The 17,881-nt window shown below is 33.8% G+C and overlaps 2 protein-coding genes across 7 annotated transcripts in view; both read right to left on the reverse strand.

The window, feature by feature from the left end:
* Positions 1-3: 3 nt before the first annotated feature.
* LOC127836419 (uncharacterized) lies at positions 4-17,196 on the reverse strand. Of its 5 annotated transcripts, none has more exons than XM_052363052.1 (8): positions 16,687-17,196; positions 3,599-3,668; positions 2,896-3,108; positions 2,161-2,356; positions 1,853-1,924; positions 1,416-1,502; positions 928-1,078; positions 4-601 (listed from the first exon to the last, which is right to left on the reverse strand). In XM_052363052.1, exons 2-8 carry the CDS (start codon positions 3,643-3,645, stop codon positions 81-83), a joined length of 1,287 nt encoding a protein of 428 aa, XP_052219012.1. In that variant the 5' UTR covers positions 3,646-3,668; positions 16,687-17,196; the 3' UTR covers positions 4-80. The 5 variants fall into 5 exon arrangements, with proteins under 5 accessions (XP_052219012.1, XP_052219013.1, XP_052219010.1 ...); XM_052363053.1 differs by having other exon boundaries at positions 16,671-17,196; XM_052363050.1 differs by lacking the exon at positions 16,687-17,196 and adding an exon at positions 5,762-7,262.
* The window catches only part of LOC127836417 (uncharacterized), a 32,960-nt gene continuing 22,495 nt past the window's right edge, over positions 7,417-17,881 (reverse strand). Inside the window, exons 1-8 of one of the 2 annotated variants that reach the window (XM_052363042.1) lie at positions 17,233-17,426; positions 14,149-14,215; positions 13,624-13,893; positions 13,106-13,301; positions 11,953-12,024; positions 11,445-11,531; positions 9,424-9,574; positions 7,417-8,236 (exon numbers count right to left, since the gene is read on the reverse strand). In XM_052363042.1, the coding sequence (XP_052219002.1) occupies positions 7,692-8,236; positions 9,424-9,574; positions 11,445-11,531; positions 11,953-12,024; positions 13,106-13,301; positions 13,624-13,893; positions 14,149-14,215; positions 17,233-17,293 (1,449 nt within the window). In that variant the 5' untranslated portion in view covers positions 17,294-17,426 and the 3' untranslated portion in view covers positions 7,417-7,691. Of the gene's footprint in view, positions 8,237-9,423; positions 9,575-11,444; positions 11,532-11,952; positions 12,025-13,105; positions 13,302-13,623; positions 13,894-14,148; positions 14,216-17,232; positions 17,427-17,881 lie in introns of those variants that run through there. The other variant, XM_052363040.1, reaches the window with a different exon arrangement.

The following is a 17,881-nucleotide window of genomic DNA, read 5'->3' on the forward strand; positions in this document are numbered from 1 at the left end:
ACCTGAATGGATAATATTTATTTCTGAATATTGGAAAGGACGAAAGTTAATGCATGTTGTGCAATACGCATTCGTAAGTCTCATTCCGTTTCCTTCCATGTCCATTGTTTCTGCCCACTGTACACTGCCTTCCGTGTCCCCTGCGCCACACCCTTTCCCAGCATGGGACCTCCCTGGTGCAGGTACATCACCGGCCATACGACAAAATCTATGAACGCACCTCGTCTCGTGTACTCTTTAAACACATTCCTATCAAATGATCGTCGTTGGAAGTGTTCATGCACAACCGAAAATCTCCCAATTTCTCTTAATTCCTCAATTGTGTCAAGGCCGTCCCTATAAGGCTCGCCGCGAGGATCCAGCGTGTTCTCTGGGTTCATGTTCTCAACACAGTGTGATTGTTCTTCGTTATATGATTCGTCAAGATTGTTTTGAAATTCTTTACCTGTCATTTCATCTTCACCGATTTCGTTGCCTTCCATTGTTTGCTTTCGTCCTATCTGTTTCGCGTCTTTGTTAGTGATATCTACGTTGATTGCTTTATCTTTGTTTACTGATATTTCTACGCTTTGTGTCGAATTGATACTTTCAACGGCATCTGCTTAAAAGTTCAAATACCCATCGTAAAATTTTTGTACACATTGATTTGAGTTACCATATTTACTAAACAAACAATATTAGATTTACAAAAACCATCTTTACCATGACATAACTATCCACCAAAAATATCGATATTCGTATCTGTAAGAAATTCAAATTCATATAATAAACATATGTATAAATATACTATTAGTTAATTATTATCGCAATTACGTTACAAAACACGATTTACGAAAGAGATCTTTACCATGGCAGTCGCTCAAAAGTAAGAGCATTTCATTTTTTTATTTTACATGAATTAGTGGATCTGACGATATGAACTCTTACCTTGATACGTAATGACGACAGGTGGATCGTTTGCACACATAAGCAGACAAATATTAACGCAATGCGTGACGTATTGTCCGAAGGCTTCAGAGGAAAGCATGTCAAGCAGCCTTGGGACGGCACAGATGGACTGAATATGAGCCCGATATCTCTGTAAACACAAGTGTAATTTCTTGAAGGCATTTATTAATGAATTGCAGATTTCTTGTCTGCTAAAATTAATTTGGAAATAATGAACGGCTATTGCCTTAGAGACAGGCATAAATGGGGGCAATAACACGAGAAAATAAGTATTTGCAGGTCTCGATATTTTACTTCTTAAAAAATAAAATAAATTATTATTTTAATTCATTATTTTTAAAAATGCAGAACAAACCGCTTAGTACAAGTATTTTCAGGTGAGTTTAACCGTATATATGTTACTTAAAAGACTGAACCGATTAATCGCCCATGCATCGTTCAAAATTTATATGCCATATTAAAACAACCTGCGATATTCGATCCGTCATTTTCACAACAGCGACTTTTCGCGAGTCTTTTAGTAGCTTCTGTATCTCTTGTTCGTTCGGTAGAGACTAAAATAAAAACAGTTAATAAGTAAGTATTACAATAACAATTCATTCCATGATTTTCATATACATGTGCATGTATCTAAAATGTAAATATTTAGAGTGTAGAGAGCTATTTTATCAAAGATCATTATCGTAAGAACAATTTACAGTTACGCCTGAATTGCATACTGAAAAAAACGTTCAGGAGCAGTTAAAAACTAACACGCGATCGTACTTAGAAATGAACAAAATTACTGCAAATAATAAATCATAGAAGTTATTTCTGCTCCACTTAATAAAACCACCGAAACGAGGATAACAATATGATGATATAAAACACAAAAGCTTCAAAATAAAAACATGCAACTATTTACAGGATCCAGGTAGTACTGTGACACAATGCTCCAAGTCCCGTCCAACTCTCTGATACAGAATGCGTAAGCTCCCTGTAATATTAAATGTAATTTGTTGCCCCGTAAAATACATAATCATATTGGTGCAGCAATTGGTATTATCGGTGATTATTCTTAATGACAATTTTTAAAATTTTAATTTAAGCATGCATTGAAATCTCGCAAACAATTCATATAATCGTTTCCACATCCAGATTTTGTTTCTAAATAAATTGTTTAGCACGAATGTGTTTATTTGTGGTCGCAACCAATTTATTTAGATGGTTTACCATTATAATATCCAGCAAGAACGTTATTGTTTGCCTTTCGGAGAGACCTGTGTTTATGACAGTGAAAGCGTCTGTCCACTCGTTGTCATACAATTCACTGAACATCTCCGCCAGTTTTGTAGGCCTGAACTGGTCACTGAGATCGGCGATGTTCGGATTGTTGTCACGCAGTTTCACAGACATCAATGCGCTTAATCTTAAAACAAACCATCGAAACCGATTTTACATTTTGCACATTACCAATTTAAAGTGAACAACGAGTACAATAAGATTCAATTTTGAATTGAAATGTACGAAGTTCTCGTAATTGTTCTATTCATTCGACTGTGGATTTAATAATTGCCGAATAGTATATTTCATATATTGTATAAACGAAAAAATGAGAATAGCACGCACTTCAGAAAGGATGCAAGAATATGAAAATTTTGTGATTCAAATTGGGACGAATTTTGTAGTAAAGCTGCATTTAGTGTTTACTTAAATACATTTTTCAATTATGGTGTGGTTGTGTGTTGCGGGGCTGAAGCCGACGTACCCGGAGGAAATTCTGCCTGTCCGGTATGGTGACCACCAACCAAACTCACATGCTTCAGGGAACGGGGATTGACCCCAGTCGCCTATGTGAGAAGAACGTGATCCAACCACTGCGCCAACCGGTATAGACTATACAATAATAAGTGCTAGAACGGTCTACTTTATTACAGGCAACGTATTTTTGTAATTGTTTGGATATACCTTGAAAGAGCATCCTGTTTTTCGGTTTCAACTCGTATTAGGTCGTCCATTAATTTGGAGGTATTTTGCGTATATTGCCAGGCATCATCTTTCCTTGCTTGAATTTCAATTTCCAAACGCCTCGTCAAGTCCTCAATTGTTTCGTTCTTATCTAGCATTTCCCTTTCAAGATCATCATTATGTTTCCGCAAATCAGAAATTTCTTCCTCTAACCTTAAAAAGGCATGATATTAATTAAGCTGGCCTTCCGCTGAGCGTTTAATTTTAATATTTTGTTATTGTTTATTCTATTACCAACACAAAATCACATAAGTTTAATACTGGAGATTCGCTTATGCTTTCTTAATAGTATTCTTTTTTGTTTTCACAAACGACCGTGCATTATTTGTTAAATCGAGTATGTTAAATGAACCATATGTATCAACCGTGTGTCGATTCTCGACTTAAATGTGTGATTTGGTGCGATAAATGGTTTAGCTTTAGACGCATTTTAATGCACGTACATGTATTCCAAATTGGTTCATGTCTTGTAAGCAGATCCCAATATACAAGTAAGACAAAAGCAGTAACGTCACAATTTATGTATTTAATGACTGCATAAACAAATGGAAACGCAATTCATTTTTTCATTGTTTCGTAGATAATTGTGTCAACATTTTCTGAGAAACAAGTAAAAACAAACAAAGATAAGTGTAAATCTTACCCTTCGACCCACCACACTCGACAAGAAATACATATGCAAAGTGTCATTCTTTTCAGTTTTGTCCAAAGTGCTGAAATGTTAAATTTACTGTGAAAGTTTTTTATTGTTAATTGTGACCGATTTCACAAATTGTAGAGTTGTTACTATACATCGATGTAATGCACGTATGTTTTGCTTCGAGTGACTCTTTTTTACAGGATGTCAATACGAGCCGTTCATACAATTCATACATGTTGTTCTGTTTTAACATTACTTACTGGTGTATCTCTAGTAAAAGAGTGCATGTACATCGAGTTATCTTTGTAGTTGGTATAGCATTTGTTGAAACTGGCGACACACGCGAATAATATAACATTTTGTCTATAAGAAAACAACTTAGTTTTGACAATTCATATCACAGTTCGATTGTCCCGACATTTTAGAAAGGAAAATCCGAAAGATATGAATTTCGGCAAAGACTAATACCACAATAATAAAAAAAAAAATAAAAAAAGTTCGGAAAAAACACGAATAATGAAAACTATTAAAGTGTGTAAGCATTGGGTAAAATTTTAGGTTGACTTGTAGATAAAACAACTAAAATTTGCGCTGAAGTGTTTATATCTCTTAGGCGTCAATTGATTAAAACTGATCGAAGATGTCATGTGTTCGAAAATGTCAGCACTATTGTCATTATTTACTAGAAGGACATTGAAATCTCGCTTAACAGCCTATTATGTCAGACAGGAGGATGTATTAGGCGTTCAAAATAGCCGGTTAAGGAAATCTGCAATCACGCTTTACTGCCTTGTTTAAGAATACAAACTATTTGTACAATAAGGTAGAGGATCGATCAAGGAACAACAGTATGATATTCCTTTGAAATCTTATTATGTACAATAGTATTTGGACAAACAGATTTGGAAAAAATGTAATAAAAAACTTAAACTTTTCAACCCTGGCACAATTGTTATATTTTATTTAATACATATAATAATAAGATATTGGTAGAGGATGACACAATGCAAATTTGAGTGACATTAATTTCAAATCACACCATGCATATCAGGTTTTTGGTCTTTTTTTAAGCATTCCACGTACACTCAAGGGACTTCAATTCGAAATATCTTCTATATCCGTACAGGGGTTTCAGACAAGAAGCTTTTTGAAATTTTGTTCGCTGTTTATACTTTAAGTTGCCTGTATAATTTAGTTAAAGTCGAAGCGGTTTCAAGAAAGTTTTTAGATTTTTTCAATTGAAATGTGTACGACGACACTTGACGACTGCGGATGGAAAATGGCAAGAGTATATCAACCTTGAGCACTGCGGGTAATGTCAGATAGACATTGCATATTTAACATGATCACATACAAATTAAATTGTTGATATAGATTTGTGTTCGTCACACAAGTAAATATAAACAAATATTTAAACGTTTGGAGAATGGTCCCGGGGGGGGGGGGGGGGGGGGGTAACTTCCTATATACGGGTATATAGGGTTGTGCCGAAAATATGGGGGGTGTTTTTCGACTAAAATTATGGATATGGGTATGGTTTTGAGCATCTAAGTATAGATATGGGTATTTAAATTAGAAATTTGCTTGTATATAAATGCATATAGATTTGAAAGTTTCAGTATCAAAATGGGGATGATAAATTTCATTCTTGTATATAAATGGGTATAAAAAGTTATATAAAGTTGTATGATACATATATGAAATTTAAAAATAAACATATAACAGCAGGGAGAATGGTGCATGAAAACTTGTTAAACACAATTAACGGTACTGCAATATGTATATTACGGCCAGTAGGGTACTATTGGGTAGGCATAATAAACGTAAATCAATAATAACTTATAAAGTGCGTTAGATTTAATTTATTTCGATCGTACACATTTACATCTATTTATAAGAAAGGGAAATACCCATAACATGTTAATAATGTTAAAATCGAAAGTAAATTATGCATTACATACAATGAAATAATATGTAAATGAATAATTTACACCATTACACAATTTATTAAAACACACTATTTTCTAGAATGATGTTTGCGTTCGACTAAATTATGAACGCGTGCACATAAAAAGTAGGTCTCATTAATCTTAAATGTCATAACACTGATTTAGTGACCTTGCAATATAAATTATTTTATATACGAATGAGTATATGTTCTCTTACTTTCTGTCCTTATGAGATCGTCGCCAATTTCGACCGTATTATGTTCATCAGTAGATATTGGACGGTATGAGCCCATCATAAACTTATAATTTAACCTTTAAAATGTTAAAACACTTTTTCCAAATCGAAACAGGAAGGTATTCAGTTGCTTACTTTTCTTTTCGACATGTCACTCATTAGGGGTAAATAGAGACCAACCGATTGTAACCAATTGCAGTATATTTTATTATTAACCAAATCTGCTTATAGCGACTATCAAACTTCCTATAAGTTTTAGCTTTAGAACATGTTTACATAAAATATTTAAAACATGGCTTTGATTTAATTATTCATGAATACATTATGCATCGAAGTTTTCTGCATCGGCATGAACGAGCAATGCGAAAATGTACACATATGAATGTTAACTGTATCATCATTTTCGTAACATAAGTACTAGTATAAGTACCTACTTGGTAACAGTACACTCAGAAGTGTAATATCAAAACGGGGATTTACCGCCTTAATAACTAACTGATTATCTAAAAATTGTACCACACGGTTGCAGTTGCGAAAATTATTTGAAAGATTTATGCATTTGAAGTCACGAGGCATAGCAGTCTCAGTAGTCAGTCGATATTTTGCTGCATTGCAACATCTCCAGCTGCCATGACCTGTGCAAGGAGTGGTATTGCCAGTACAAGACCTAAAGCCAGTGATCGATTATCAAATTTAAAGATAGGTATAAATTAAATAGCAGGTCTTTTGGCCTACATATCAATTAAAATAAGAAGACCTTTAACTGAGCCTTTAAGTTATTTCAATATAAGCCTTCTTAAAGTACCATCTTGTATCGTTACAATGCTATTATTATTACAACCGGGTTGCTGTGTTTTGAAAGAACTTTTACACATGACATTGTTCAAAGTGTGACACATATATGTTGTATAGCCTGATTTTGTTGGCATATTGCACTGATTTGACAAGGCGGCTTTCTGCTTATCAAGCTGTTTTTAATTTCGACACAGCAATCCTTTGTTTTGTTATGTTATACTTTATATGAATGAAGTTATTTAGTTATGGGATGAAAATGGGATGAAAATGTACAAAAAATCAGCAAATTATCGTGTACTCAAATGTCATATACTGAGACATTTTAATAGTGTTCATGAATTGTAGTATCATGTCATTTTGATATTTTTGAATACAAAATGTTGCAATGATCGACAACCATGTAAAATAGTCTTCTCCCACTTGCTTTTATACAAAATCATAAGGTGTAAGGCATTAGTTTGTTGTCACTCGTATGTATCATTCTCATTAAGGGAGTGCTTCTACATTAAAAATTGACGCTGACACCGAAAGTTAATGGCAGTTATTTAAGATTTATGCTGGGTTGAAAAAACAGCTGAAAAGACAGATTTCATATGTGTATGCAGGTTTTTTTTAATACTTTAAAAATGTCCTGGTATTGATTCAGGTTTTCGCATGACAGTTACATAGTTTTCTACTTGTTTCTTTTTAACATGAACCAATTAATTGACTCTATTTTATCAAGCCGCCTGCGATGACTTTAGCGAATGTTCAAATTTGTATGCGAACATTCAGAATCTGTCAATGTTTCAAATTAAGTTTCTTAAAACGCATTATGCTAAACATTTATCATAACGAGGGTACTTACATACATTATTTATCTTTCTTACATACACACACAAATTGTTCCGCACATAACCGTATCATGTGACATGCTGTTATCCGTTATGTAAAGTGGTCATTAACACAAACATGTACATATATAATTAAAGAATTACAGGCGTATTAATTGAGTGTCATTCAATCATCTATATTATATATACTTTATTTAATTGATTCTTGAAAACATCTGATTAAAAACACACAGCAAAAACTAAACTAATTATACAAAAATAAATTAACAAAATAATCGTAAGTCTTATTCAGCAACCTTCCATGACCATTGTTCTTCCTCCCACCGGCACACTGCCTCCGACGTCCCCTGTGCCACACCCTTCCCCAGCATGGGGCCGCCCTGGTGCAGGTACATCACTGGCCAGACGACGTACTCCAAGTACGGACCGCGTGAGGTGTATTCTTTAAACTTTTCCCTATCAAATGGTTGCCGTTTGGGAATGTTCTTCGTGCCCGATTCATTTTCAATTTCTCTCATTGCCCCACTTGTTTGACTGCCTTCCGTATTTGTCTCTCCGCAAAGCGGCTGCTCGTTTGCTGTGTGTATGTTCAAAGCTCCTCGTGCTTGTTCTTCGTTCTTAGATTCTTCTTCGGTGGCTTGTTCATCGAGGTTGTTTTGAAATTCTGAACCTGTTAATCCCGTATCAACCACGTCTTGGCCCTCAGTATGTGTTTTTTTCTCTTTTTCCTCGATCTCTGCATTGATGAGTTTTTCATTGCTGACTGCTTTCCCGGGTTTATTTGCGCCGTTTGATTGTTTTAAATCACCACATGCTTCTTCTATCACATCTGTAGTAAATATATCAAAAGTGACATCATCAAAGATTTTATAAATGCATTTATATTTATCACATAAGTATACACACAAAAATAAATGCATCTCTGATTGGTCGCGGAATTAAAAGATTATCAGGTCGGGCTTAGAAAGTGATCACAGGACGATCTTAAGCGTGGATATGTGATTACCGAGTATCGATTAATCTTATCACAGGAACAAAACACGGCATATATTCCGTGCACATATTATCCTACTATAAATCACTGAATCAATCAAAATTATCAGAAAAGCTTTATTCATTCTATTCTGAGTGCATTAATGGTTCAATAACATCTAGTTATTGTAAGATATTGTCTGAACTCACAAATTCAACTAAATGACGTTGACGTGACGCACTTGCGAAGAGGTTAATCACGTGAAAGTAAATATGGTGACGTTCATGCCGAGACAGGCATTTTTCGCCGTTGTATACCCTCAATTACTTCAAATAATTGTTAAAATGTCGCGCATTTCAAACCATATTAGCACGAACGTTACTAGCGTTTATATAGTATTAATATTCGCTCTGTATCTGGCTGCGAAATTTCTAAGCGGGATGACCTAATTACAGCAGCTCTAAGAAAATTCGGGAGTAAAGTCGAGACATAAACCGAATTTTAATACGAAATAATCACCTGTTACTGATATTGCTGTAAAGTGAGCGTTATTAAAAAAGTATACAAACGTACTAAAGGGTATAAAACGGCGAAAAATAACTGTCTCGGCATGGACGTCGCCATCTTGACTATTACATGATTACCCCCTCTGACTTGCATTTTCCTAAAAGTCGATACTGCAGTTTTATATCAGGTATAACACAAGGTTTTTATCATTTGAGTAATGTTTTAATTTAAAACGAATTTCGTTATGACAAGACAAATATGATGTCCGCATAAATGCACGACGAGTTATGTTTTAGACTCTTTAAACATGACATACCTAACTTTAATTAAGATTTTGTAGAAAACATGACACATAGAATAGAAGATCAGGGGGAGGGAAGTGTATCCGCTTTGGCCAACAAAACAAATTTATTGAGCTTGCCCTATGTTTATTGTATAAACACACATCCGATAAGCTTTCGCTTACTAAGCACCTACTATGTATTCTCTGTAAGGTCATTACAAGTAATATACATTCATAAACAAAGACATCCTACCTTGACACTTAATGACGACAGGTGGATCGTTTGCACACATGAGCAGACACAGTCTCAAGCTTTGCATGACGTAACTTCCTACGGCTTTAGTGGACAGCATTTCAAGCAGCGTCGGGACGCTACAGATGGACTGAATACGAGTCTGGTATTTCTAAAAATAGAAATTCCATTTATGACGTTCGTAATTGAATTTAAAGTATCTGTGTTTGAATACTCATTTACGTGAGTCCCTGTGTATTTATATAAGCCTTTTCTTCCCACTCTCTATCTGAAAATACAAATGCGAGTCGATTGTCGTTAATAGATATTTACACATTTTTTACTTGTCTTTAAATATTCTTTCAAAGATTTACAAACTAACCATGTACACAAGAGGGACAATCTTGCAGAATGAATGTACACTCAATCGCAAACGAATATTTTTCATGATTCTTCGATTGTCAGCACATTTCGTCATATTTGACATTTAAAGCAGCGTTCAGGTTACCGTAGGCTACAGTTGCAGGTCGTGTATTAACCCCCATGTGGCAGTTGTCGAAAATGTTAAAAGTATTTTGATCAGATGATTTTGATGGCAGAGCAAAGATCTTTGTGATTCATGTGTTGCACGTATGGTACGATTTGGTTTTCAAACACATGGCTTCTTAATCAATTGACCAGTCTCATCTAGTAACATATGCACGGTTTTTAATCAAATAATAATGATATATGTTTGTCAGACGGTCCTAAAACAAGAATAACATGGGACAGACAATCCGTAATATTTTAATACTTCCATTTGCAAACTACACCCGGTCTGTATAAAGCGTCATAGGATTCATGATTTGTATGGGACTATGTGCGCAATCACCTCAAACTATAACGACATTTAAAATTGATATTTTGAGCTTTTTTTGAGAAAAAGGCATTTTAAAAAAAGCTGAGAGCATCTGATTAGTTAACAGAAATCATCATTTTAAATTGTATTTGCTTAAATTATAAAACACTTCATCCGCGAAATGAACGATTCGTTTGAAATGTTTCTGCCATTTTTCGGAAAATGTTTGTCATCACTTCAATAACCAAAAATATATACAGGATAATAAAGAAATATATCTTTCGGGATGGCAGATCGAATAAGGCGATAGTCTTTTGAATAAACATTAATACAATCTTTTATGGAATAAAAATGTGGGTTTATTTTTCACTTGATTTTTTATTGTCCTAAATTATAACAGGTAAATGAATTTAAGGCCAGACATTTTTGTAGAATTCTCAAAAAGTATTTCAACAGACGCTTTTAAGGAAGAACATAAATTGGGATAATAATAAATTAGGAGAAATTATTCATTTACCAGTATTCATGTCGTTCTATGTACAAACATATAACATTATTTACTAATGTGTACAAACTATTATCAACTGTTCACTTTATGTATCTGCCTGTTATATTAAATAAAACATAACATGTAGAACGTTTGAAAAATGACTCTGTGTTCATGTATGCATCCTTCAAAAATACACAAATTGAACCTTAAGCTGCATCAGCAGGGGAGACATATTATTATACAATGCGGTCCTTAATTTGTGTCGAGGACCCAATGCCCAAACACAAAGGCACTCAACATCTAGTAGACAAGACACACACGTACACAACAAACACACAAAAACGAACACAATAACAGTCACCGCATTGAAACGGTCTTGCAAAGCATAAGAAAGCAAAGCAAGCAAATATCAAACTGTAAATAATAATCATCATCAAAGCATCATGATCAATTAAAACAGCAATCAACGTTGATACATTTAAATTTTATTACAATTTAACTACTCAATGGTTATATACAGACCCGAGCAGCATAGCCGTAACTTTGTTAGGCATGAAGGAATGAAAATAAAACAAATATTAGGAACAGCTCGTCTTTTTGATGAAGCTTTAGAGACATATAGTTTAACTTTTAGATCATCGTCATGCAGTTACAGAAGAAGAAGCCTCAATACGGTTGTAAAAGGCAAAACTAGTCTGCTAATATATAACCAACCTTTGATATTTGATCGGTCATCTTCACAACAGCAACTTTCCGAGCGTCTTTCAGAAGCTTCCGCATCTGTTGTTCATTTGGCAAAGACTGAAATAAACAAGTCAGTAGTTGTGTTAAAATTCATTCCATGAACTTAACACAAAATGTATCTTCAAAATTAAAAGCGCAAGGATGGCTTTTAACAAAGTTCTTACGACAATTTAAAGTTGCGGCTGAAGTGTGTTGTTTATACAGTTGACGTTAAAAGTCAGTTTATTATGTATGTACAACAAAAATAAATACAAAATTTCTGAAAACAGTAAATTTGTTTCTATGGTGCTAAGGATGTGGGTTTTATCGATACATAGATAAATAGTTAACAATCTTTAAAAAAACCGTACTCAGATATAATATACATGCGGTAAAATAGGACCTCTTTTCTGCTGTATATAATTGAAACTCTTAGAATAATATAATGGTTAACTAATTAAAATTAAATATAATATATCTCGATATTGAAAATATTTACAGGATCCAGGTACCACTCTGACACGACTCTCCACGACATGTCCATTTCTTTGGTGCAATATGCGTATGCCCCCTAAAATTATGAACGTAAACAGATATATAGAGAATAACATGTTACTGTCCCATCGTTTTGTTATATATCAGGCGTAGCTTAGAATAATATAATGGCGAGGCTTGCCGAGCCGTTATTTTATTCGTGCCGAGCCTGATATATTACAAAACGATGGGACAGTAACCTTTTTACTGTTTATCGTACCACATTTTTCTAAAAATCTGCAAAACAATCCATTTTTTATATTTAAAATGTACGGATCCCAGCTGATTTTGCTGATCCGGCTTTTACACGTTGACATACATGTAGAAACGGCGTTCGAAAAGACGACACGAATAATCGCTTATTTTAAACATTGTATAGAGAAAAAAGTTGTTTGCACTACGAATTGGAAGAGTGCTTCCGCTTTAATTATAAAAGTCTTGAATTGGAGATCAGGAATGGACTACAGCGACAAATTTAATCGAAGAACACACTTCACCGAATAGTTTGGAGACGCCATTTTGGAGATGTGAATTGAAATTGACATTTTGATGATGATGTCAATATTGACATAAATCGTTTGCTTAAATAGTTGAGGATAAGCATACAGCGATTGCAATGACTATATCGATATTTAAGATTTATTGTCCCATTGATGACGTCATTTAAGTTCTGAAGTGCGGGCTTTGGTGATTTAAAAAAAATAAACGTTTTTGTGATTTATGACTTTAAAGTAGAATAAAATATTACGTTCTTGGTATCAAATTGTTTGTTTGGGTGAACCTTATTCATGTTAATAGAAATTATTGACTATTGCAAATCCCACGTAACTCCAAACATGACTGATATAAGAATTTCCTGTTGACCATGATATAAAAAATATATCAGGCAACGTTATATCAGGCAGATATCAATGCACCTTATATTGTAATATTTATGTAGCATTAGTAAATGGTAGTGACAATCTTTACTGATCTAAATATACGCAAGTGCGTATTTGAATATATTAATCCTGTAGATAGTTTCCTACATCTTTATATTGAACAGGTTTGGTTTTTACATTGAATGTTTTGTACATATGCCATGAAAAACAATTTAGAAATGTATCGTGATGATTTACCATTATGATGTCCAGTAAGAACGTTATAGTTTGCCTCTCACTGAGATCCTTGCTGACAGCGGTAAACGCGTCCGTCCATTCGTTGTCGTACAGTTCACTGAACATCTCCGCCAGTTTTGTAGGTCTGAACTGGTCACTGAGATCAGCGATGTTCGGATTGTTGTCACGCAGTTTCACGGACATCAGGGCGCTTAATCTTAAAATTACAAAAACACTTTACATTTTCTAGTATACAAATGACATGTTATTGTTAACTGAACATCAACGGGAATTCGAGAGAATTTCGAGACGATAGTTTTGACAATTTTCGCTTTTGAACAATAACATCAATCGTGATTAAAATGTACACTATAAACAAATAAACATGGTTTCTGAAAAACGAAATCATCTCGCCATCCAGAAATAAAGTAAGATTATGAAATTATCCGTTAGCACCTTAAGTACAGGTAACGTCTTTAAAAAATATTCGTGTGTCTATTATACAATGTGCAATGAAGATATCATAAAATATCACGTACCTTGTCAGTGCATCCTGTTTTTCGGCTTCAACGCGTGAGAAATCTTCTTGTAATTTGAAGACTTGTTGCTCATAACGCCTGGCATTGTGTGTACTGGTCTGTCTTTCATTTTCTAAATCTCTTCTTAAGCCTGCGATTTGTGCATCTTTTTCTAGTATGTCCCTATTTAAACCATCTATTTGACGTTTTGTATCCGATATATGGTTATCAGAACAATTTTCACTTTCTTTATCGTCAGCAGGCCTACTCGGACGGAAGTATCTAATAGCTCTGTAAGATCATCAACGGAAATCATCATTGTTTCGATTCAATCTGAGAAATTTACAGGCATTGTCTTATATTGTTTTGTTATTTATAAAATGCGCAGGACAGTACTGGTCCATATTTAGTACAGTGTCTTGCTCATTCAATATAATAATTGAGATAATACAAATGGTCCTTGATTTTTTAACTTAGCAAGGGCGAAAACGTGTTAGAAGAACGAAAAGGTTAACATGCAAACTTGGCAGTTTATTAAACACTTACGTTTGAATCCCATATCCTAAAACAAATGGTGCTATTAAGGCCATTGCTTTCAGTCGGGTCCCGAATGCTGCAATTAAAAAATATAAGTGTACGACTGTTTGTGGTTGTATCCACTGATTTGAATTCATTTCTATTATCAAATCGAAACAGAAAACGGTAGCTTCATTTCCATATATCATTCAGTTGTGGTTAAAGGGGCCTTTTCACAGATTTTGGCATGTTTTGAAGTTTGTCATTAAAAGCTTTATATTGATAAATGAACACATTGGATCTTAAAAGCTCAGTAGAAAATCAAGAATAAAAAAATAAATAAAAAAAAGGTAACCCTCCGCAAGACTCGAACCACTGACCCCTGAAGTCCTGGAGTAAATTCTTCCACTTAGACCACTCGACCATCCTTCCGGATACATCAGTAGACGTATTGTATACGTTATATAAGCAATCCTCGTAGTTTTCCAAAATATAATGACAACAACAGAACTCTCCAAATTATTCATTCGTTTCGCGTTGCAACGCTTTATAATTTTTGGGTTTTTAAATCATCAAAAGATGCATATAATGGCTATTTTAGAGCATGGTAAATGTTTAGTATTACTGTTTCCTCACAAATATCATAACTAAAACGAAAGTTTGCGAATCTGAAATAACTTTTTTCAATTTTGTTAATTTACCCAAACGTGAAAAAGCCCCTTTAAATAAGTGTCAACCACTGTCGATCGCATTCGGCATTTTTGCGATTTTAATTACAAGTTCTTCAAATATTTGCGTTAAGATTTTTTTATAATGAACGAGCAATTTTCGAACAGCATCTATGCACGTCTGTAAAACAAAACTACCTGGTCGATTTTCAAACAACTACTATTATCGTGTGAACCAATTTTCCTGGACAAGTTTAAATACAAATGGAATGGAATAATATGAAGTGTCAGATCTTGGGTAGTTTTTGAAATTTGTTCTAGCACAGTGCAAGGAGGTAAACGAACTTGAAATGCGCTAGTTTTTTGCGTATAGATGCCCTGTGTTCAATCCCCGGGACAAGCAACAATTTTTGTTTTATCTTTTTCCTTTTTATGACAATTATTTAACACGATTCCAAGTATTACTTTTTTCACTAGCAAACTAATTTCATGACATTTAAAAAAATAAGACCCTCTTTTTGCTATGTATCCTTTTCACATTTGAAGATTATCATGGCCTGATGTTTGTCAAAGGGAGGTAAAAAAAAGGAATTAGTCAATAAAGTCATACGTGTAAAATATTGAGAATAAGAGGTTTGCTGGGTCTTGTGTGGATATATAAACATATTTACATTTTGAACTGCCTGTTTCTATGATGTAAAGATTCTGGTCTGTTTTAATGATATTTATAATACCACTGTTTTGTTAACACTATGCTTTATTCGCCTATCGTGATTGGCGCCACGTTTAAAATCGCAGTGTTCAACGTGATCTTATCATGGTGATCTTATAATATCTTATGAATCTTGAAGTCAATATTTTAAATTATGTTTATTTAAATTATGTAAATTATTGCTAGAGTATTTAAGATATTTTTTATCACATGTTTTATTGAAAATTCATACCACAAGTTGTACAAAAAAGTGCTGATAAATCAGCCTCAGGGTTGTCAAGTTGTTTATTGACGCAACGTCATTTGAAGTTGACGACGTCATTTCGCCAACAACGTAATGCGCTTGATCAGTTAAGCATATGCAGTAAGAAAGCTCAAAATATTATAATTATAGAGGATATGTGTTGCTTTTGGTGCATAATCGTATTTTATTTCATGATTTTTCAAAACAATCATTCACTGAAAGCATCACATTATCGTTTTAATTTATGTTTAAGTATAATACAAACATGAAATGACAAGAGAAGTAGCTTAAACGTTTCATTTTTTGTACGCCTTAACTTGAACATTGTTCAGTCTTGATCATCAGGTTAATATCCATTATCTATCTAACGGTGCATTGTGGAAATTGATAGTATTATTCTGGAAACAATGTTTAGCCAGTCGTACAATTGTGACATTTCGTTATCATTACAGTGAATTATATTTTTTAATTCAAGGTTCTCCGTAAAGGAAACTTTGACAGACTGTTGTTATGGCTGTGTAACATCTTTACATCTTCTTAGAGGACACGGTTTAAATTCAAATACCTACTATGCAAATTAAGTATACAGTTACGTACGGGATCCCGTAGATTTCATATTAACGTGTTCACGCTTATAAAAACTATATAATCAATGGCCGTCGAATGTCAACCTAAATCGAAAGTGGGATTAAATTTTATATCAAATTTTATTAAACAATACATGCATTAAACAGATAAACATGACATAACTTTGATAATGTGCATATTCACAACTTTGAAAAAGAAAGATTATATTTGCCTGTACAATGTCCTCGAACGAGCTCATCAATATGTTAATGCTATTATTAAAAAAACTCGAACTTACATTACAGGTAATAAGAAATGATTGATTGACCTTGAAATATTAAATACTTTTTAATGCACTTACTTTTATTTACACTTACTTTCGGTCTCAGTGTAATCTCCTCCAATTTTGACCGTTATGTGCTCAGTAGTGGAGAGAACGTTTGTATCAATGATTTTTTTTTAAATCCTAACACACCATTTCCAAATCGAAACAAGAAGAAATTCTGATGGTTATAATTACCTTTAAACTAAGTTAAGCTAAATATAGAGTCAATTGATTTTAAACATTGATTTACCAAATGCACCTTAATTTTACAAACTATCAAACCGATACGATTTACAGATAAATAGCTTTTAAATAATAACGTTTTGTATGAATGTACGCGCTGATATAAATATGTCGGTGAACAACGATACTTATCCTTGCCGTTGTATTTATATTATTCGCCATTTTCAAAGCAAGTGCAGGAAATGGTATCGTGCGTTAAAGCTAACATTCCGTTTATATTGTGTTCGAGTGATAGTGTATATTATGTATTTTATAAATACGTAACTGTTCCATGTTACTAGAAGAACGATATTAACAAAAACAAATTTAGTTGATTTAATGATGCAAAAACGAAAGTAGTATTTAAATATCTTACGCCTGATGATCATTAAAAGAAACCCGCAAATCTCCCAAAAGCATCTTGTCAGAAAGCGCATAACGTCCCAGTCTGGATGATCGCCTTCAATGTGCCGACTTGGAGCAGGTCAGTTTTCTGCTCCAACAACTTTTCAAACTAAACATAATCTGTACGAAATGCACGTTTATATCTCATTCTTTATCTACGTTTCACATGTACGGTACACCTGTGCGGTCATGTTCAAGCGCTTGTTAGTACTTTTTCACGTTAACGAGAAATACTACTTTAGATTATGATTATTAAATGAAAGCTTCAGACAGAATTATTACATCAAAAATATTGATTGCATGCATGAATTTATTTACAAGAATGTAGAAGAAGCGAAATTTGTTCTGAATTTTCGATGTTAATTAATGATTTGCACAATTCCATTTCTAATTCACGTACCGGTATCTCTTATCAAATAAACATCATGTAGGTAATATTCTGGCATCATGATGCGGGAGATGTGTACATGTAGTGAGTGGTCTGTGTGCCCTCCTTCTTACGTTACCTCCAAGACACATTTAACACATTCAACATTTTTTATTGTTTCGTCAAATACAGATCGCTCATTGGATACTTTGACAATTGATGCTTGCTACCGTTCATATCCACACCCATCACT

Source organism: Dreissena polymorpha, chromosome 6 (assembly GCF_020536995.1).
Source record: "Dreissena polymorpha isolate Duluth1 chromosome 6, UMN_Dpol_1.0, whole genome shotgun sequence".
In the NCBI taxonomy this organism is placed as follows: Eukaryota; Metazoa; Mollusca; class Bivalvia; order Myida; family Dreissenidae; genus Dreissena; species Dreissena polymorpha.